This window comes from Glandiceps talaboti, chromosome 16, assembly GCF_964340395.1.
Source record: "Glandiceps talaboti chromosome 16, keGlaTala1.1, whole genome shotgun sequence".
Lineage (NCBI taxonomy): Eukaryota > Metazoa > Hemichordata > Enteropneusta > Spengelidae > Glandiceps > Glandiceps talaboti.
The window spans coordinates 19,057,891-19,081,428 of record NC_135564.1 but is presented as its reverse complement, the minus strand read 5'-3'; the positions used below and the strand labels follow the sequence as shown (position 1 = coordinate 19,081,428).

At 36.1% G+C, this 23,538-nt stretch overlaps 1 protein-coding gene across 1 annotated transcript; it reads left to right on the top strand.

The window, feature by feature from the left end:
* LOC144447192 (von Willebrand factor D and EGF domain-containing protein-like) lies at positions 1–23,538 on the top strand. The gene is made up of 15 exons (XM_078137096.1): positions 1–58; positions 327–719; positions 1,342–1,392; positions 2,342–2,592; positions 5,145–5,277; positions 5,515–5,735; positions 6,388–6,458; positions 7,504–7,570; positions 7,955–8,176; positions 12,178–12,383; positions 13,012–13,429; positions 14,197–14,544; positions 22,491–22,548; positions 23,218–23,252; positions 23,434–23,538. The coding sequence occupies exons 1-15, from the start codon at positions 1–3 to the stop codon at positions 23,536–23,538; spliced, it is 2,637 nt and encodes an 878-aa protein (XP_077993222.1).

Here is a 23,538-nt window from a genome sequence, read left to right as displayed (position 1 = left end):
ATGGCACAAGAAAAGCTTCATACATATGTCACGTTCTGTTTTTTCCTTGCTAACATAGGTAAGTTTACGCCATAAAAATTGCCATACACAATATTTAATTAGATTTACAGCAAATAATTGTTTTGTATTTAGTACAAAAACGTGATATATTGTTACCTGAAAACATCAAATAAGTTGACAACAGATGAACAATGAACACTAAAACCACAGTTTAACTTACATAGAATGAAAAATATTTCTTACATTAAATCAATCTAGTATTGAGTAAATAATGTATTCACTTCTGCATTGTTCTGTTTTTTCATATGGGGATTCATTATGTTAAGGACTCGCTGCTCCTACTTCTGACCCATGTTCAACATATGTCAACATTACTGACTACAGGAGATCAACAAGCTATCTTCAACCATCGTCCGCTTCGAAATGGATTTGTGACGTCAGTCTCTCTTCCTCGACTTGGTATAGATTTGCTAGTCTGGTAGGGGGAAATATTCCAACACACTGTGTAGAACCATATACGTGTGGAACACATGACCCAATATGGATCAATGGAAGCCATCCTTCGGAGGCAGACGGCACTGTATCCCGTAAGGTTTGTGCCAGTGAGGATGAACCAAACTGTTGTGGATGGTCTGACACGATACAAATAAAGAACTGTGGTGACTTCTACGTATACAACCTTGCTGTACCTACTGAATGTTACTATGCATATTGTGCAGGTAAATGGTTCAAATATATCCCTTACATTTTGTTATTTTCTTCTCCTAACAACTGACTAAATAAACAATAATGCTCATATGTTTTGGGTTTTGCTAATGTAAATTTCGACTTACCATGTCGTGATCCAAATCGGAGAACAGTAAAACAAGTAAAAGTCGTTATTCAAAGTTAAACGCAAAATAATAGATAAACAGGTGTTTGAATTGTTTTAAATTGTCTGCTGTATATTGCATAAGCATATTTACTGTATTAATTGAATAAATTCAGATACCCTTTTGTCTACTTACTCCCTTAATAAACCCATATTTAGATACCTATAAAATTATATCAAATTTAGTCTTCTCAGAAGACGAGGCAAAAAAACATAACTAATTATTTACATGGTCTAGACCTTGACACGGGTTTACCTTAGTCTGAATGTAGTAAAATGTACTCATACCTAATCAACAGGTGTTTTTCTAGTATAGTGATTGAAATATTAAACTCAAAGTAAATTGCCAGTGTAACTGATACCGTAGTGATTATAAGTTTGGAGATGTTTTCATTCATAGTATTGGTTCGCACTGAACCAAGCATATCAATAACTTATTTTACCAATGATGTCCGTTTCTATTTGATAAGGCAATGCAAGTATATGTGGCAGTGAAAGTTCTGACAGCAGTGACTGTGTAGGTTAGTATACGCCATCATAATTGCGTAATTTTTTTAAAGCTGCACTAGCTGAAATTGGAACATTTTTGAAACTGTTTGTTCGATCTAATGACTTAAACATAATATTATACATCCTGAACAGCTGCAGTATTGAATCACCTGTGATTCAATATGCTTTTTGTAGCAGTACACACAGTATAGAAATTTGTCCAATCAAATTGATTTTGGGGACCACACCCAAAAATCAACACTTCAAATGAATCACGATTTCAACTTGTTACTATACTACTTATAGATAAAATATACCTCTAATTGACATGGGCAATGTCTAAATACTTGCATTTTATCCATTTGCAGTGAATATATTGTTAGTTGTCAGAAAAAATAATACCCCTGTTACAGCTAGTGCATCTTTAAGATTTGTTCTATGACATGTCTCAATGATAAAATATTAAATAGCATTGTTAGTGTTATAATTAGTTTCAATTACGCTCAATACTCTAAGGTGGAGAAAAGGGAAGCCACTTCAAAACACTGAGTACTTAATGATAATTTTGTTGTTGTTGTTGTTGTTGTTGTTGTTGTTGTTGTTGTTGTTGTTGTTGTGTGTGTGTGTGTGTGCAAAGTTAAAGAGCCGAGTCTAACGTATCTATTATTAAATAATAAACAGCGTGTTTTAGGTTAGAGCAAAATCTGTGTATTATCATGATTATTATTTATCACCGAGCATGTGTGTGCGTATTTTTGCACGTGTGTTGTTTGCGCATACTTGGAAAAGTCCTTTTAGTTTTAGGGTATGTAATAAGTCACAGTAACAGTTAAAAAGGTCAATATTTTTTACAATGCTTAATAATGAAAATTCTATTTCAAATGTAATAAGAACGAACAAAGCCAAAGAGAAACCATGTATGTAATTTCGCGACGCATTGCCTTTTCGTTCTCGGTTCATGTATTATATTAATAATTTCAGAACCATATCCTAGTATGTCGGGAGATCCAAAATTGGAAGGACCTCTAATTAATCATGAAAATGGAGAATTCTACTTCAAATGTACAGTCCAGTTTACGGAAAGTAATACTGATGTCAAGTTTGAAGTTCAATGGTTGTTTGACTACAAATCTGATCCAACACTCACATCAACAATCCTAGATGAAGATGACCTGTCCATAACGCTATCTAGTCATAATATGACATATGATGACAACCGACTTGGAAAGATAGTGAGTTATATGCATATTTATTTACAAAATATTTTCATGCTGAATACTTTTGCTTTGTATATTAAATTCAAAATTCTAATTTTATTGCATATGTTTTTCTTTGATTGGTTAGTGTAATATGCAAAAATTTAATTGTAACTTTAATCTAGAATTTAGATGCATCAATACACTTTAGTAACTGTAAAGCTTTGATTAATAATAATGCTAATGTAACAGTGGAGTCTGTGTCATTGCTGAAGGTTGGTATATCGATATGTTTATTATTATTATTATTATTATTATTATTATTATTATTATTATTATTATTATTATTATTATTATTATTATTCTAATTATTACAAGTGAAGGGGTTAAATATATAATAATGACAATAAATAAATATTAGGATGAAGTTTATACGTCTTTGGTCGAATCTCGTAGCATATGAATTCAGAGCCACGTTTACATGTAAACAAACCCTCTCTCGTGTTGTCGACCTAAATGAAAAAAAATGGAACATTCTAATTCCCAATTATTGAATTCTAATCCAAAATGATCTAATATTTTTGTACTCGCAAACTTACAGAGATCGGATGAGAAAGGGCTTCACAATAACATGCGGCAATGTAATAACATGTGGGCGAGTTCACTGATCGTAAGGATAGGCTATGACTAAGTCTCGGAAATGTCCGTTTTTATGTGTACATGTATGTACGCCAAAATATAGGTTGTCAAAGTCGCTATATCTCTTGATTTGCTTCTTTTAAGAAAAATACGACAGTCTGATTTTCCATGGCCACGTCAGTATCAAACGTTAGGTCCCCCTTTGATCTAGACGTATCATGTGTCGTCGCAGTACAATCTATGATTACTCAGTGGTGTTAATGCGAAGTGGCTAGCTAGCCTCACAAATAGCAAAGTCGTATGAAGATTTTGTCGTATTACGATATTTTGTTGGATAAAATCCCAGTACAAACAATAATATACAGTATGGAGTAAACGATCATGTCAACTTGTACTCAAATGTATGTGTACACTTACTTTGAAGATTTTGTGATAAAAGACTGAACCTAGTTGCGTAGCTGGAATTTTCAAGGACTTTATGTTTAATTTTTCAAAAATTCAAATAATATGGTTATTTTGGTTACCATGGCAACTGATGTTCATTAAATGACCACTTTTTTGAACTCAGCACGTCAAACTACCCTTTGTAGTGTGTTCAATGTGCAAATAAAAAAAATATTTATCAGATTTATGTTATTTGTGAGATGTATGTGTTTATAACGAAAACATAATTTTCACGTCTACCATGTTTCCATGGAAACAGCTATCCAATTTTATACAATTTATGTTACACCAGGTAACACAAACTAATACATGCCAAAAAGAAGGAAATTTTTCACTAAATTTGGTTTTTTTCAATGTTTTATGTCAAATTTTAGAAAAGTGATTAACATATTATGGTGATTTTGGTTACCATGGCAACAGATATTCATAAAACGACCCTCTTTTTTGAACTCAGCATAACAAACTACCCCAGGTAGGGTGGTTAATTTTCAAATAAACTGTATTATTATGAAAATTATGATATTATTGATCGATACCATAAAGGAAGATTAAGTACTTAAGTTTGATCGATACCATAAATGATATTTATCTTTCATTATAATTAATTCCAAGTTTGTAATTCGTATATCCACAGATCAGTTGTCGCGCACGTGCATACACGGTTAATTCAGACAGGAGTCCGTGGCAAACGAGTAATGCCTATTTTGCAGGAATACGAGTAAGTATTTGATACATGTATATAGGTAGACTTTCTTCCTCGTGACTTCAACATCATTTTTATTGTAAATGATTGTGTATATTGATACAGCAGCCATAAGCACAAACTGACACTTTTGAGTAACGATATAACATAGACTCCGAGATGCACTGGTATTGTAAAGGTTCTATATTGTATTCTTTGTAAAATCATGGCTGTCAAATTTGTAATGGCTTAAGAGTACTAGTATGAAGATAGAATAGGGAACTTGCAAACCCGACATGCTGAATATTGCATCATGGGAAATGTGATAATAAATACTAATGAATTGGTATTGTAAACAATACTGTTACATTGTTTGCAACCACGAATGATCAATACATAGTTACCCTGACACTGTGGGAGGTTTATTTTATCGGTAGCTCAAGTTTGGGTATTACGATAACCACAGATAACCCCATAGTCCTTTGCGTTTTAGCATGCTCAGTCTGGATTGCAAGTTCCCTATTCAACAACTATGACCCTTTATATAAGTAAAGACACACATATCACTGTTCAAAACGGTGATCTGTAGATGAAGATGATTTGTATACATTTCTTGAAAACGTGAGAGCAAAACGAGTATGTTGCTGAGTGTGTTCAAATTTATGAAAGACGATTGTTGTTCTCACACACCTGTTGATATATCTTTCAATATCACAGTCTCTGATTACTAGTTGGCTACGTATTTAAGCTTTTATATTGTTTGATAATCATGTAACTAACGCCTCATTTACAGTTAACAAAACGACTTTTCGTCATTTTTCAGTTACTATCGGAGACTTCCCCACTTATCTTGGAGGAAAATGCTGGCCCAGAACCTGTAACTGTGGAGTGCACTGTACCAGTGTTATGTAAAACTAGTAATGCTTGCCATCTGAAGTTGTATTCTGCGAATGAAGGTGGGTATAAACGTACAGGGTTATTAGTTTACCCGTCAGAATAATTATGTTACATGCAATGATGAAATTATACTTTTTTCAATATTAGTGGTAGTGGTGGTGGTGGTGGTGGTGGTGGTGGTGGTGGTGGTAGTGGTAGTGGTGACGATCATCATCATCATCATCATCATCATCATCATCATCATCATCATCATATATTATTATAACCCAGGTTGATAATTGTGTGTTATCTTATAGACGATGTTGCTCTGATTAGTGCTGAAGACTGTTCAGTCGTCATCAACCCAGAAGACTGGGATGAAAGTACGAGGTCGTCAAAGAAGATATACAACGTGGTGGCTTTGAGAGATAATGTGTTGGATGGAACTAGAATCATTAGGATTGGGTTTGAACCTTTAGAAGAGCCAACGAACGACAATCTTTTCATTTGGAACAACTATGTCGTGGAAACAATTCCAGTAAGAAATGCATTGCATTTGAGAGATTTTAATGAAATGCTGGATGAGTGAAATAGTATAGATTGTATGTTAATGTGGGAAACAAAATATATTTATTGCATAAGGAACTTGTAAGACAGTACGAATAAATAGATGTAAAATCCGACGTTTCGAATAAAAATTCTTATCAAGGTATTAATAGGTAAGACATATTAGGTAAACACCTGAATATATCACCTGAATACATTACTGCATAATATGGATTGCGATGTATCTTTGTTTATTCACTGTTTACGTCATTTAAACCTTACAAATTTTTCCTCAAATGTTGTCCCCAATTTGGTGTATACCAAACAGTTAATTTCTATACCGCTTATATCGCGATCGACGTTAAAACCACACGTCATTAGTTTCTAATTTCGTTATCGCGAAAAAATATGGCCCAATTTCCACCTATGTTATATTGTTTTAGGTGTGTGTGTCTCTCTCTCACTGTGTGTGTGTATGTGTGTGTGTGTGTGTGTGTGTGTGTGTGTGTGTGTGTGTGTGTGGTAAGGTTTTTCTCATTGTAAAATTAAAATCGCGTGTTGCTTTATCATGTTTCACCTAAAAAGACTTTTATGAAACTTGGCACATTTCTCTCCCGCCTACAATGTATATTTTCATTTTATAGGTACGTACCATTGACAAAGATGCAAAACAGTGTAGATCGTATGGCTTCACCCATTACCGGACATTTGATGGGTGAGTAATACTATAAACATCATTGTATTTTTTGCTACGATACAGTTTGTGAAGAAAACAAATACAAAGGAATATAGATTCAACCACAGAGAAAACAGTATTCAAGAAATGTTAAGTAGAATAGAGTAGATTGTAGTGTATGGTAGTGTAATGTTATGGAGTGCAGTGCAGTGTAGTGTAGTGTAGTGTAGTGTAGTGTAGTGTAGTGTAGTGTAGTGTAGTGTAGTGTAGTGTAGAGAGGTGTAGTGTAGTGTAGTGTAGTGTAGTGTAGTGTAGTGTAGTGTAGTGTAGTGTAGAGTAGAGCAGTGTAGTGTAGTACACTGTAGTGTAGTGTAGTGTATTATAGTGTGGTATGGTGTGGTGTGGTGTGGTGTGGTGCAGTGCAGTGTAGTGTGGTATGGTGTGGTGTGGAGCGAAGTGTAACGTGGCGTGGTATAGTGCAGTGCGGTGTGCTCTGCTCTGCTGTGTTGTGCTGTGCTGAGGTGTGGTGGAGTACAGTGTAGTGTAGTTTTGTGTAGTGGAGTGGAGTGGAGTGGAGTGGAGTGGAATACAGGCAAAGCAAAATAATGTAGTTTTAATAGTGCATTGTATAGTGGAAGAGATTATTGGAAAAATATTGCAATGAAGGCTTGAACCATTTACATAAGAATAAAGTAGTCTAAGAGTAGTATTGATTGAGGAGTATTGCAGCGTAGTAAGAGTGCACTACTGCGTAAGAGTGTAGAACAGATAAGAACAGAGTTTTATGATGGATAGTAGAGATAGATGAGGAGTATAGTATAGTATAGTATAGTATAGTATAGTATAGTATAGTATAGTATAGTATAGTATAGTATAGTATAGCATAGCATAGTGGAGATGATTATATGTGCAATGTAATGTAGTCTAGTCTAGCCTAGTCCCTCCCGTCTTATGGTTTAGCGTATGGCCTGTCAGTTCTAACTGACTGGAGAAGGGGTCAGTGTAGAGAGCAGTGGAGTTTGGAGTGTAAAATGTCTAAGTAAACAGTTGAAAATTACCAAGCATTTCATTGTTTATTCTTTAGACTCAGATTCGATTATGCAGGAGTTGGCGAGTTTGTCCTCATGAAAAGTAATACAAGAAACTTTGAGGTAGGTACGTTTTTGGCAATGCTATTCACCCTGTGTATATAGGTGTAGCTTTGCATTAATAAAGAAAATTTCAATACCAAATTTTTATTTTCCCCCCCCCCTCTCCACACATTCTCATTTAGGAAGGTCTTTACTTAGTTTCAATCACCCGAGTTTTCCCCACCCTAAAAAAGTCCCTAACTATAAAATATTATTTTACAAGTTTCGGGATTGTGTACTTACTCATTACGTCATTCAGTTCATTATGCGTAATGCCAAATGTTTAACGGAACTAACGTATATAACATTTTTACTTTAAAAAATAACTCTTCGTACTTATATCGTGTGATGCCATGTTTGGATGAAAATACATTTACAGGTACTCCCACCGTTGCAACATTTTAGGTGCAGAACCGCGTAACAGAATGTGGTAAGCATGGAAGAACGGCTTGTAACTGTGGTGTAGCAGTCAGAGAAAATAATGACGTAATCATCATCGATTACTGTGCAGCACTTAAAACGGCTGACATCACACCTACAGACATGGCTCCGAAAGTAAATATTAGAAGTCAAGATTTATCAAGCGGTACAACGCTAAGAATGAACAGTCAGGGTAATACATTTTTGGTAAGTACATGTATGATTTTTTTGCATTGTTTAAAGAACGAGAGTATTAGGAACACTAGTGAAATTTATTTCACAAATTAAATGGGTTATTCGTGGGCGCTGACTGTCTTCAAACAAACAAGTATCAACATTGTATCACACTTCAGCTATCTTTCCATTAAGGCACACCGTATTATCATGTAAACACATACATGTAATTTCCGCTTTAAAACATTAAAAAACAACGACACTTTTATATTTATCATCATCATTTCTAAAATGATATGTCTAATTGTTATTTGCCAAATAGAGTTTCATATCTTCATGAGGTCTTTTTTCTGGAATAGCAATATGTGGAACAGTCTTTGAGTATTTGGCAAGTAACATATTCATACGTTACCTGCGACTATGAATTAATCTAAAAACATTTTCATTTCAAAATTATATCTCTTCCGTGATATGAGTAGCGAGCACCATGCACTTCCAGCACAGCCTAAATTGTATCATCCAATCAGGATGCGCTTTTGCTTTGTATAGTATTGACGTAATGTTTACTATTTGCGTACCCCTTAAAAAATGTACTGCTCAAAAATTGTTTGGCATTCCAAATGCCAAAACTGGACTTCTTCTTGTCTGTGATGTTCAAGTTGTTTACAAGGGGGAATTGTATGCAGTCACGTGATCACGTGATTCAAGCAAAAGTAGGTGAAAAATACGCCTACATATCTGTAGGGATCTGGACCAATCAGAATGCGAGATTGGTAACAGGTAGCGTATAATACTTGATACTGCAACCATAGACAGTGTCTATGGCTGCAATTGATCCACTGGTCTCTTATTTAAAATATGTACACGTTAACCCACTAACCTACGGTATACAATGTCCCCGTTGCTGATCCCTATCCCATATAGGAGTCAGAATGGTTTGTCAAGCTGTGTTTTATTGGAAATACAGGTGACACGCTGAGAATTACAACGAGTAACACCGCAGTAAAGCCCTTTCTCTATGTGCTACACTCATTTATAGCATTCATATCAAGTGTAAAAGTATACGGTTTCATTTGCTAATGCAATGAGTAACACCGCAGTAAAGCCCTTTCTCTATGTGCTACACTCATTTATAGCATTCATATCAAGTGTAAAAGTATACGGTTTCATTTGCTAATGCAATGAGTAACACCGCAGTAAAGCCCTTTCTCTATGTGCTACACTCATTTATAGCATTCATATCAAGTGTAAAAGTATACGGTTTCATTTGCTAATGCAATGAGTAACACCGCAGTAAAGCCCTTTCTCTATGTGCTACACTCATTTATAGCATTCATATCAAGTGTAAAAGTATACTGTTTCAGTTGCTAATGCAATGAGTAACACTGAAGTAAAGCCCTTTCTCTATGTGCTACACTCATTTATAGCATTCATATCAAGTGTAAAAGTATACGGTTTCATTTGCTAATGCAATGAGTAACACTGAAGTAAAGCCCTTTCTCTATGTGCTACACTCATTTATAGCATTCATATCAAGTGTAAAAGTATACGGTTTCATTTGCTAATGCAACGAGTAACACCGCAGTAAAGCCCTTTCTCTATGTGCTACACTCATTTATAGCATTCATATCAAGTGTAAAAGTATACGGTTTCATTTGCTAATGCAATGAGTAACACCGCAGTAAAGCCCTTTCTCTATGTGCTACACTCATTTATAGCATTCATATCAAGTGTAAAAGTATACGGTTTCATTTGCTAATGCAATGAGTAACACCGCAGTAAAGCCCTTTCTCTATGTGCTACACTCATTTATAGCATTCATATCAAGTGTAAAAGTATACGGTTTCATTTGCTAATGCAACGAGTAACACCGCAGTAAAGCCCTTTCTCTATGTGCTACACTCATTTATAGCATTCATATCAAGTGTAAAAGTATACGGTTTCATTTGCTAATGCAATGAGTAACACCGCAGTAAAGCCCTTTCTCTATGTGCTACACTCATTTATAGCATTCATATCAAGTGTAAAAGTATACGGTTTCATTTGCTAATGCAATGAGTAACACCGCAGTAAAGCCCTTTCTCTATGTGCTACACTCATTTATAGCATTCATATCAAGTGTAAAAGTATACGGTTTCATTTGCTAATGCAATGAGTAACACCGCAGTAAAGCACTTTCTCTATGTGCTACACTCATTTATAGCATTCATATCAAGTGTAAAAGTATACGGTTTCATTTGCTAATGCAATGAGTAACACCGCAGTAAAGCCCTTTCTCTATGTGCTACACTCATTTATAGCATTCATATCAAGTGTAAAAGTATACGGTTTCATTTGCTAATGCAATGAGTAACACCGCAGTAAAGCACTTTCTCTATGTGCTACATTCATTTATAGCATTCATATCAAGTGTAAAAGTATACTGTTTCATTTGCTAATGCAATGAGTAACACCGCAGTAAAGCCCTTTCTCTATGTGCTACACTCATTTATAGCATTCATATCAAGTGTAAAAGTATACGGTTTCATTTGCTAATGCAATGAGTAACACCGCAGTAAAGCCCTTTCTCTATGTGCTACACTCATTTATAGCATTCATATCAAGTGTAAAAGTATACGGTTTCATTTGCTAATGCAATGAGTAACACCGCAGTAAAGCACTTTCTCTATGTGCTACATTCATTTATAGCATTCATATCAAGTGTAAAAGTATACTGTTTCATTTGCTAATGCAATGAGTAACACCGCAGTAAAGCCCTTTCTCTATGTGCTACACTCATTTATAGCATTCATATCAAGTGTAAAAGTATACGGTTTCATTTGCTAATGCAATGAGTAACACCGCAGTAAAGCCCTTTCTCTATGTGCTACACTCATTTATAGCATTCATATCAAGTGTAAAAGTATACGGTTTCATTTGCTAATGCAATGAGTAACACCGCAGTAAAGCCCTTTCTCTATGTGCTACACTCATTTATAGCATTCATATCAAGTGTAAAAGTATACGGTTTCATTTGCTAATGCAATGAGTAACACCGCAGTAAAGCCCTTTCTCTATGTGCTACACTCATTTATAGCATTCATATCAAGTGTAAAAGTATACGGTTTCATTTGTTAATGCAATGAGTAACACCGCAGTAAAGCCCTTTCTCTATGTGCTACACTCATTTATAGCATTCATATCAAGTGTAAAAGTATACGGTTTCATTTGCTAATGCAATGAGTAACACCGCAGTAAAGCCCTTTCTCTATGTGCTACACTCATTTATAGCATTCATATCAAGTGTAAAAGTATACTGTTTCATTTGCTAATGCAATGAGTAACACCGCAGTAAAGCACTTTCTCTATGTGCTACATTCATTTATAGCATTCATATCAAGTGTAAAAGTATACGGTTTCATTTGCTAATGCAATGAGTAACACCGCAGTAAAGCACTTTCTCTATGTGCTACACTCATTTATAGCATTCATATCAAGTGTAAAAGTATACGGTTTCATTTGCTAATGCAATGAGTAACACCGCAGTAAAGCACTTTCTCTATGTGCTACACTCATTTATAGCATTCATATCAAGTGTACAAGTATACGTTTCATTTGCTAATGCAATGAGTAACACCGCAGTAAAGCACTTTCTCTATGTGCTACACTCATTTATAGTTATTTGACCACATTAGAAAGGCCACATGCTAGGCTTGTAAATAAACCAATTGAAACAGCATACTTTTACACTTGATATGAATGCTATAAATGAGTGTAGCACATAGTCTAGAGAAAGTGTTTTACTGCGGTGTTACTCATTGCATTAGCAAATGAAACAGTATACTTTTACACTTGATATGAATGCCATAAATGATTGTGGTAAACATGCAGAAAACGTTTTACTTTGGTATTAAGGATTGTAATTTAAAATGTCCACACTTCGAGCTAGTGCGGCTTGCTTTGATCATAGAAATGGAATAATAAAATTTGGGGGGAAACAATTACTCAAGATGACTCAAGATTTACTTTTGATTTCAAATTTTACCGTTGCCCAGGTCTACTTCTACTCTGGTGCATGGATTAAGGTTCATTTGTACATTTGGGGAATTGACATCGTGGTGCATGCTCCGTCCGATGACTACGGAGAAACTGGTGGACTTTGTGGATTGTTTGACGGCGACCCTTCAAATGATTTCAAGAAGGCAGATGAGAGTTCAATACCAGTATCCAGTGAACCAAAAAACTTTGCCGATTCTTGGAGGTGAGTATTTTCATTTCAGTAAATAGTGTCTATTGATTTCACAGGCACCCGATGGTGTAGTGGTTAGAGCTCAGGGTTAGCTGACTGCGATATTGCAGTCGGGTGGTCATGGGTTCGAAGCCCACTGGAGACGGGGGTTTTTTCTGTGACTGATCAAAATGCAGGGTTCTACTGACACTATGAGTAGGCTATACACTCATCAGCCTTGTCTCACTCGCAAGACGAGTGCGAATCTGGGGAGACTCCTATAGTAATGACCCGAAAAGTCAGGAATGATTACTCACACGAAGTTCACATGTACCATGTTTGCCGGGCCTAGGTGACTCCGGGATAGCCTATGGACTGACTGGGAAAGCCTTGACAGTTCCACAGACACGTGATATGGAGCGCACAACACAGCCCTTTCACGTAGTCCCAAAACCTGAATGGATCTCTGTGGAATTATGTGTTATTGTGTGTATATCTCTACATGGAATGAAAATAACTGGGAGCAATTCCCAACATAATTTTTTAACTAAAAACACAAAAAATTAGTAGTCACATCTATCTCATCATAAATGTCATAACACTAATTTAAAAATATGTTTTTTTTCTAATGTCATTACAATGTTTAATTTTATTTCAACAGGGTCGGACAAGGCAATAGTCTATTCATCAATGAAATTGATAACGTCAGAGATGTTGAAAATATCAAAAGCTGTCGTTGTCATGGCGATGACAGAAGCGAAAATGTTTGCGGGTATCGTGCTCGTGTGACCAATCAGGATATATTAGGTAATGATGTCACCGATCTGTTTCTAGCAACAAACTCCTCTGACGTAGAAAGTGTGGGCCTTGACTTAATTACAGACGATTTTAGTTTCAGCTGGAACTTGAATTTTCAGGCAGATATTCCCGATTGGCCCACACCATCTGGAGTAACTGAACAAAAGGCTACAGAACAGTGTACTGACGTGTTAGAAGGTACACAATTTGCAGATGGATGTGAAAGCAACACTTACATAAAAAGGGATGATATCATCGACGATTGTGTATTCGATATACAGGTATTTGATATATTACTAACTGTATAATTGGTTGATTTTCGATATCAAATGAATATGTGAGATAAAATAATGGTAATCTCAATGGTGTATGCTAATATTTATATATTATGATCATGTGATTGTTTTGAAAGTCATTGGCAAACTATTACAAAGGCCGTTCTGTTTTTAACTGTTAACCACCTCAGAGTGACTAAATATAACTTGACAAATTATCAGAAACTAAACGGTGGAAAAATGCTAAGTAAGGTATACAAAGTGGGGAATATTCGGGATATGTTACATGTTCATTGTTTACTTAGGGGTGAGATCAATAGTTAAATATAGGATACAAACGAAATGTTTTAGGTGGGCCCGACCACCCACCACCACCCCCACCCACAACCCCCCCCCCTTACATACTTGGTCAAAAGGGTTCAGTCAGTACAGTCAATTTCAAATCAGTATGTAGTGGTATGTAGTGTTAAGAATACAAAGCCAGTATGTAGTGAGGATAAGTCGTTCTTTTATTGACACTTCACTGTATTTTAGTGCCATGCATTTACTATGGTAAAAATTCTTCCATTCTCAATTTGACGACATTTGTTATCAATATTTGTATTTAGAGCTACAAAATAGATCCATTAAAAGTCAAATTGAGTTTTGTCCGATGAGAAGTAAAATGGCTCAAACCCCCTCACCCCAAATAAAGTAAAATAATTTAGTTTATCCTACATTGAACTATTGATCTCGCCCCTTATTTGTATAATCTCTTTATTAATTTTTTTAAGATCTCAGGTGATAGCGATGTGGCTATTTCATCTCTAAATACATATCAGGATATTTGCAGTGAGACAGCTGTTCGAGATCTATCTGTTACGAATCCGTCGACGATCACATCCAACATTTGCGTTAATGGTTGCAGTTCTCATGGCACCTGTGTCAATATGCGCTGCACGTGTAATTCTGGTTATGTTGGTGAGGATTGTTCAGTTGCTGAAAATACTAAACCAACAGTACATGGTTTACGATGGGATGGAGCATGTGACGTGGCAACTCGGCCTTGTGAATATGTATTCGTTATCGGAGAGGGATTTCTGAACACCGAATATTTGACATGTAGGATAACATTTGAAGAAGTAAGCCAAAATACGTTCTTAAAAAACTGTATACAAAGACTTGCAAGCTATAGCTTACCTTCCTATTAACATATCATATTATAATTTAATTAGATATTATTCCCCAATGTGTTTCTCCCTTCAGCCAAGGAAAATACGAGGGACCTATAAGGGGGCTTTGTCACTTCAAGTCGTTAGACGAGTAGTGACAACCCTTTATGGGGGTACCAGGGCCGCAGCCTGACCAAATTGCCGGGGGGGCAGAACTTTGTCTGCGTGCAATCATGCATTTAAAATTTGGAAAGGTGGCTAATTTACATAAATTTGCATGTAATTTACATTATATCCATTTTAGCATAAGCAATTTCATATCATATGTAATTTCGTATCTTTTGAAAGTAGCTGCCGAAAAGATGTCACATTCAAAGGGAAGAATGGTGCTTTCAATTCTCAACTAGGTAACACATCAAAATAACCCTCTGCTTTACCCAATTATTTGCCCAACAGTCTGTGCAGGTACAACGGGAAGTATATGTAGAACTAAAATTTTGAACATATTTTTTTCTGCCATTCCTAAAACTTTTAAAGCCCTACATTATGTCGGAATCCAAAGTGAACTCAATGGATTCTCCTTGTCATTATCATTATAATGAAAAAGATAGTTTGGATTTTGATGTCAAAGGTACAGCTCTGTTCACAAATTCAGGGCCATAGCAAATTGTCGTTTCAAAATGAATTGCTGAATAACGCTAGTGTCAGTGCAATGAGATAATTATATCAAATAACATTTCAACCAAAGACAACGTCGAACACTGTGACAATTGAAAGTCTATTAAAGTCGATTAAACGCTGCTGACGACGATTCAGAGTGATATTGTGATCACTTACAAACGGTCCTTTTTAGGGCCAGAAAATATTCCAAAATGAAATCTACCGTTTTATCAGTAAATGTTGTAGTATAAGGAATAAGATGTAAATTAGACCAAGCGCATCTTAGGAGTCACTGCATGTAGGCGACCTCACATTGGATGACTTTTTCCTTTGATGTGATACAAAATGGTATGCTGAGAAGCAAGATCAGTATTTCAATGTCGAATAAAAAACTAAATTCTGTTAGTTTTGGGGTGGGGGTCCAGATAAATGTCAAATTGCGAAATGTAAGAATTTTCGCTCCTAGGAAATGCATGGCACTGAAGACATGTTGGGAACAAGGTCAAATCCATGACGTTCGCTGTGTATGTATGTCTCACTCTTGTAAATTTCTTTTCTTCGTGTCTGTGACGACGGGTGGTAATCTGAGACAGTGCCCGACTCTGGTATGTCATTTGACCAGTCCCGGTGCATGTTCTCACACGATGTACCTGGTACAAAAATCCATCAAACGATTTTGAGAGACTAACAAACAAGCTCTGGGAGATCAATGTAAAAACAACAACAACAGGATAATGCCATCCATGATATCTAATTAGCAGAATTTTCACAGTTGTTCAAATCCATGTTCAAATATTGGTTCTACTGTTGTTGTTATTGTTGCTAGCCTTTTACAAAGACAACTATAAAGTGTTGATAAAGAGCACTTTTCTCACTGGCCGTGTATTCATAGTATAGTACTATGTACTACTACATACTGATTTGCACTGCCTGAAACAATTATCAATTTTGGCCACTTTAGTTAGAAGGGTAGGGGGGATGTCTGAGGTCTAACTAAATGAATTGATTTTTTTTATCCTATATTGAACTATTGATTTCGTGCCCCAAATGTCAAAACAGACTGCTGGGCACGACATCTTTTTTTTAGTTTCACTCTCTGACATTATTGAGACTTGCTGTCTTCAAATGAAGGAGACTTTCAAGACTACTGTGTTACTTGCAGAAAATGCACAGTGCATGTGCTCGCTGCTTTTGCACTTTCTCGCACAGTTTTTTTTTTAATTCGCTACACTGCAAAAAGTTACAATTTTTAACTGGACACATTTTCATTCAATGTTTAGGCAGCGTACAATAGAGATCCATATTAGCGAGGATTCAGTGCACTAAGTATAGTCAATTTTGACTTTAGTGAACCATGAATTCAAAGCGTGCGTGCTAGGAATCGTCACGTAAATAACCATTTTAATAACATCGCTTTGTACTCGAAAAGTCGCATTTTTTCCCTTAAAAATCTCGGGAGGGGGCAGCTGCCCCCCTTGCCCCCCCCCCCCCCCCCCACACACACACACAGGCTACGGTACTGGTCACGAGTATTTTCCGACTGAATGAAGAAACATACTGGGTACTAACATAGTTATACCTGCAGCGCCAGTAATGTCAAAGAAAAATCGGGGAAAGTACATGTAATGTTGATTGTGAACGTTTTGACTCATATTTGCGAACACAGCAGAACCAGTGACGTAAATACGCGTTGTCGTGACGTAGAACGACCACAGTATAAATTGTATATTTTTGTCCAGCTTGGATCGTGCATGGTATAATAAGATATATTTCTTCGCATAGATATATAACATTGAAACGAAGGGAAACATAAATTGGTTGCCTTACAAGTAATCGAGTCTAACCCATGTTACAATCTTAGCATGAATAAATTGAAACAATCGATACAGCTATTTGAGAAAGAAAAGGTTCATATCTAAGGGAGTGTTCAGAGTTTACGACACGGAGGTCTGGTGCAGTGACGAAAAACGGGGCACGAAAATTAGGGCTGCGAAGGCTAGGAGGGATATACAAATTCTGATTGTCGAAAAGAGGGGCTTGATTTTTTTCTCTCGTGATTGGGTTCGTGATTCAAATTTAACTTCTGGGGCAGTCGTTTACCTTTTGAATCTTGTTTTGTACATATATATGGGTAAAGCGAGGGCAACAGCAAAATAATATCTAATCTTGCCGATTTGAGTAAACCTGATTTACATAATTGAGGTACAGAAGACCATAACTAGGTATTATATTAATTTCAATTATGATGTATGTGTTTGATATCCTAATTGACCTCCTATACATTTCCTTATTTTCAAAGAGGTTTTCATCGTGGGAGGTGACACCTCCGTCGCGGCAGCAGCCATGATGATGCCGTCTTTAGGTTATAAACCAATATCAGATTTCTCTCTGCAAAGCTCACATTATTTTGTAAAGAAATCTCTTATGGACACTGCAGTTGACATTTACTGTGCTGGGTGGTGAGGAGGGGAGGTTATATATTGTTACACTTGCGATGACAGAAACAACATTTTCTAATCAGACCTACCCTGCTCCCACCTTAAATTTTGCTCTTTCTCTCAAAAGAATGAAATATTATCAATGTATTGAAACGGATGTTTAAAGGAGGTTTTTTTTATCTACTTACAGGGAAATGAGCTGTCGTCAAAATCGCTATTGGTCAGTTTTCAAGAGGTTGCTTGTCCGTTGAAGAGTACGAAACTTACCAAAGCATTTACAGGACATACAGGACGTTCCGCTTTGAACAACTATAAAATATCTATCAGTAATGACGGCGTCGAGTATTCTCCTGATCTCGAGTTTACTGTGTATAATTCAGTATGTATGGAATGTGAAGTGGCAGGAACCTGTAGAAAGAAGGTACGCCTCCCCCGTTTCTATTATTGCCAAACGGTCCTTTATTAATTGTAATGATATGTTACATTTAATTGTTACTATTGTGTTTATTGTTGTGTTAGTTTAAGCCTGTGTTTGTCTTCAAAATAGTTCGAACAAAGACCAGAGTAAAATAAAATTGCTCAAAATTGAAGGGTGAAACGAATAATCTAAATATCAGAATACTTCGATTCTTAAACAATCCTAGGGTACAAATGTCGCTGGTTCTGTCATACATGCATTCGGAATATAGAGAATATTTGCCTTGCATTTTTGCATGTCTTGCGTTATTTCTATAATACATCAGTAAAAATATCTTGCATTATTACTAAACGCGATGAACACTCTGGGAAGTCGTTCTTTTCGCGCGAATATCATTGACCGTATAGTCTTCGTTAGACTCTCGGGTTCTGTTTGTTGTTATGTTTTGGGAGGTTTTTTGTTGTTGTTTTTGTTTTGTTTTTTTGTTTTTTGTTTTGTTTTGGGTTTGTTTGTTTTTGTTTTTTGTTTGTTTGTTTGTGTGTTTGGTTTGTTTTGTTGGGGGTTTTTTTTTGGGGGGGGCAGATTCTGGAAAAATAGTATACAAAATGTATATGCCCTTCTACGAATTGGACGCTGATTCAAGTAGACAGACTGCCAGTACATACACATGCACAAGATAGGTGTTTTGCTGCCCTGTTTAAATCGCAATTGAGGACAAATAGTAGCTATGCTCGTGTTCCTCTTCGACAATGTTGGCAATTTCACCACCTTTAATCCAACACAGGACTGGTTTATGTTTCAGAAACTCGTATAATTGCTTTTCTTATCTCTCTCTCTCTCTCTCTCTCTCTCTCTCTCTCTCTCTCTCTCTCTCTCTCTCTCTCTCTCTCTCTCTCTCTCTCTCTCTCTCTCTCTCTCATATTTATATTTTGTGGTATGGATTACAGATAGATTCATGTTTAGTACTCGGTGTTTGCTTTGAGACTGGTCAGCACCATCCCAATAATTCAGCACTGATATGCACGCCTTCGTTGGATGAATACGGATGGTCGTCTGTCGGTAAGATTTAGTTGCGTAACAAAAGATAACATAAAATATATGTGAACGAGGAGAATTTAAGGCAATTGGATAGCTGAAGAGGAAATATTTTGGTCAAAAATGTTTCCTCTTCCCCCCCCCCCCCGCGCCGAAATGAACCCAAGAATGTTTGAAGCCCCGCCCCCAAGGCTACAGAAAATTATATATATATAAGTATATGGTACGTTACCCCTACCCCTGTCCTGCTTTCTGGAGATGCACGATACACGACACATTGGACTGTAACCTGTACTTTGAGATACTTAGCTAGCAGGGATTTCCATTGCAAGAAACAGCATCATTATGCTCGTTAGTGGGAAGGTCACCCCCTCCCACGGTGAACATTTTTTTTGAAGATGAAGACATGAAGGAAGCCATGATTTTGAGGCTAAAATTTCAAACTATGCACATTATAGAAACCCATAGAATACTTGAATATTGTCTTCAATACCCGAATCAAGAGACTTAGGCATACACAAACACATTCTCTGGAAGTCGCCCACTTCATAATGATTCAATATAGGTTTAAGAACTTATTGAGGCCAAGCCTCAAGAACTTTCGCAAATGTACTTGGTAAACGACTGCTGCTTGGGTTAAATTTGGTTCAAATCATGAGAAAAATAGTTTGTAACTCGTCTTTAAGACCACCAGAATTTGCAAGGCCCCCGCTTCTTCGCAGCCCCATTTTTTGTACATCGTACCCCCCCCTCACCCATTTTCTCCTCATTCTACTGCCGCAAATTGTGTTTTTCCCTTATTTACTGAAGTGCCTTTCCTTTACTCTTCTTTTCAAACTAATTACGAAATTTTGATATTACATTTTTGTCAAGTTTAAGCATTGCATTGTTTTCATGTAAAACAGATATATGCACAAGCCTATTACTAAATATTCGTGGCATCTCCAGGAACTATTTTAAAAATAGTTTTGTTGATATAGTTTTAGGCAGTCCCTGATTTCAAAATAAACTTATGCCAAACCGTAATGAGAGGTTCACATCATTATACAAGGGCTATAGAATCATTGTGGTACAGATCACTATACAATATCCTACCCATAACTCTCTCTGATTGGTAAATATGCTTGGAGTTTCCTTGTTTGATGACGTCTTCAATAACCCTTATTTCTTAAAGTTTAAAGTTTAATCATTACGTTTAGATAATATGTAACAGAAATACACTTTGGAATCAAAAGGAAATTTGCAAATATTGCGTAAGAATGCACCAACAACTAAATTAAGCACGTGCTATGAATAGAATGTTTTTCGATGCCAAAGTACCACCAACTTGGGTAGTCAGTTTGCATGAAGTTTTCTTTCGTTGTACCTATTCATAGTAATCGATATTTAGAGTCATAACAGGTGCATATATTTCCCTTAGTTTCGTTGCAAATATTCTTCAGAAACTCATCAGTGGCAATTCTACACTTTGCAAATGTCAGAAATGTTTTTACAAAACTCTGTACACTGGTGAGATTTGTCTGACTTTAAGAAGATCATGTCTGACAGTCCTAGTACAAATCAGAGAGAGTTGTGGGTAAAACATTGCACAGTACAGTTCAGAATTTATCAAACGGTTTAACCACCCTTATTTGATTTCAATAAGAAACGATATGCTTTGTAAATTGTTTTACAATTCTCAGATGATTCATGCAAGACACCATTCTTACCATGTCATCATTGAAATTATTGTGTTACCATTGATAAATCGTGAAAGAACTCATTTAGTTAGTAATTGTGATTAATATTTCTTTCAGTAGTTGTGGAAGGAAAAGGAAGCAAAAACGTAAGTCGACTCTGCATAACTTCACGTTGTTATACAAGGATATTTTTCATCATCATCATCATCATTATAATCACCGCCAACACCACCACCACCACACTACACTGAAACCAACTTTCTTCGTTCTCTATTATCCGTATTTTCCTGAGAATCAAGTCATTGTTGTGTTGGTCATAATTGTTGTCTTCCATGGTTTCATTGTTGATAGAATGGTCGGAATTTATCAATAGTTAATAGTTGTCTGTAGGTTGCGGGCTGGTGATAGGTTCGTCTATAATATTCATGGGTTGATCGATACTGTTGGTATGTGTGATATTGTTATGACAACCTGTTGATTATCTTCGCTTGTAGCAGTGCTTGAAATGTCAATGTTTTCGGTTTTAGTACAACTGAACTGAGGTTCAGTCGTGCTATAAATATGGTGAAATGACAGTGTGTGTGTGTGTGTACTGGTCAGATGATCTGATGGTGGGGACGATCTTAGGGATATGTATAGATGAAGTTTTCATAACATGTCAGTTATATGCAAATTAGTTCTAAAAATGTGTCTTTTTGGTTAAAATCTTTCATTCGGAAACTACTTCGATGATTGGGCTCAAATTTGACAGACGTTTCTAGTGATGTGTAGATGACGAACTATTAAACACGTGGAAATGTCGTCAGCGATATGCAAATTAGATGTAAAAATGTGAATTTTGGTCATGGTGGATGTGGCTGAATTTTGGTGTGATGTTTCTAGAAGTGTTATCTGCAGATGTGCAAAACAATTTGCCACAGCCCTAGCAACCATGACCACGCCCTTGGAAACAACAATGTGTCGGAATATTTTGCAAAGATAACAACATCATCTGGTAGACAATTGAGTAAACATTCAAAATGTATGCAAATATGCCTAGCAACAATTCCACGCCTTTGGCAATAGCCAAATGACGATTTGTATTCAATTTGTAAGGATTACAGGATTACAGGAATTAATAATAGATAAGTGAGTAAGCATTCAAAATACGTGTGCAAATATCCTATCAACAAGACCATGCCCATAACAATAGCCAAATCATTTTGTCTATGGTAGAGGTAATAACAGGAATAGATAGGCAACTGGATAAATATTTTGCAAATGAACACATATGCCTAAAATGGATCAACATTTGGATAACAATTTTCTTTAAAATATAATTGTGCTACAATGCCATTGGCGTTATTATCAGTTTATAATTGTTGATCATCGTCATCATCATTGTCGTCATCGTCATTGTCGTTATCATCATGAGCAACGGCAACTTTCAAAAGTGATGGTGGTCATCGTGGTAGTTGTTTTCACAAGGGGTTAGTATAATACTATAGACACCATGTTGCCACTGACAACCATTCAATGTCACCTGGTTTGAGTGTGAATGTGAGTGGGATGTAGTTATATACAATATCATCAAGTCATCACCACTAATGGAGCTGTGGTATTAGTAGAATATACAATGATGTATTGAAACAAAAAACTTAAGAATATATCTCATTGTATTTAACATTATCTTAATTTTCTTTTCAGGCTGTGGTGATAGGTGTTGTTGTTTCATTAGTTATTGTCGCAGTAGCTGCTATGGTTGGTAAGTCAATAAAGTCGTGAAGTCTGTGCATCTTAAAGTTTTGCATGCACGATGAAACTGGAACTAAAACAAAAACACCAAAAACTTCTTTGCACATACGTACATGACAACCATCACAAAAACAGTTGTCTTCTGTGGATGGTCGACAATTGTGTTCAAATATTGTGGTCATTCATGTAGAATAGAAGATCGAATGCTAGCAGTTTTATCTAACATACATGTCGTCTTCTATATCACGATTTACCTGTGAAGAAGCCCTCCAAGCTGTTAATTTATAATTTAAATCTACTTAAACCAATGTTTATCAGTATTTCCTAGATATCGTTAAAAAAAATACATTTAGATATTGATGACATGAATGGACAAAAAATGAAATCATCATTCAAAATGTAAGGCGATGTCTGCATCAAACTGTGAAATGAATAATACATATTATTATTTTCTACATGTGATCTGAATAGAGGATATGCACAAATTGTGAACTCCTGATCACACAAACAGGTAGACGGGTGGGCGGGCGAACGGGCGGGTATTAAGGCAGAAACTAGCTGGATTCTGATACACGTAATTCCATTAGAGTATTTGCTTACTCTACGTTCCAAGAAACGCATTTTGAATTATGCTTGATACTAACATGTCATTAACATAAACCAACTTTTCGTCTTGTAGCTGTGGTTGTTTGGAACAAAAAGAGAGAGAAACAGGTAAGGAATATTAGAAGTCTTAGTACTGTTAACTTTCTATTAACTGTTTTCAAGTTTTGTTTTCCACAATCGTTGCATTATTTATTGAACGTCAGCATTAAGACATGGAGTTTCTTATTTCTTCGATAGTCTAGATTATATCACTATATTTATATCCTAATTATTTCCTCTCCATTTTCAGACAGCAAATGGATCCGTTGAACCAACCACGAACCAACAATATGGTCACTTCAAAAATGACACTTCATCTTCATCTTCAGTGAAAATGGAGATAAATACCACCTAA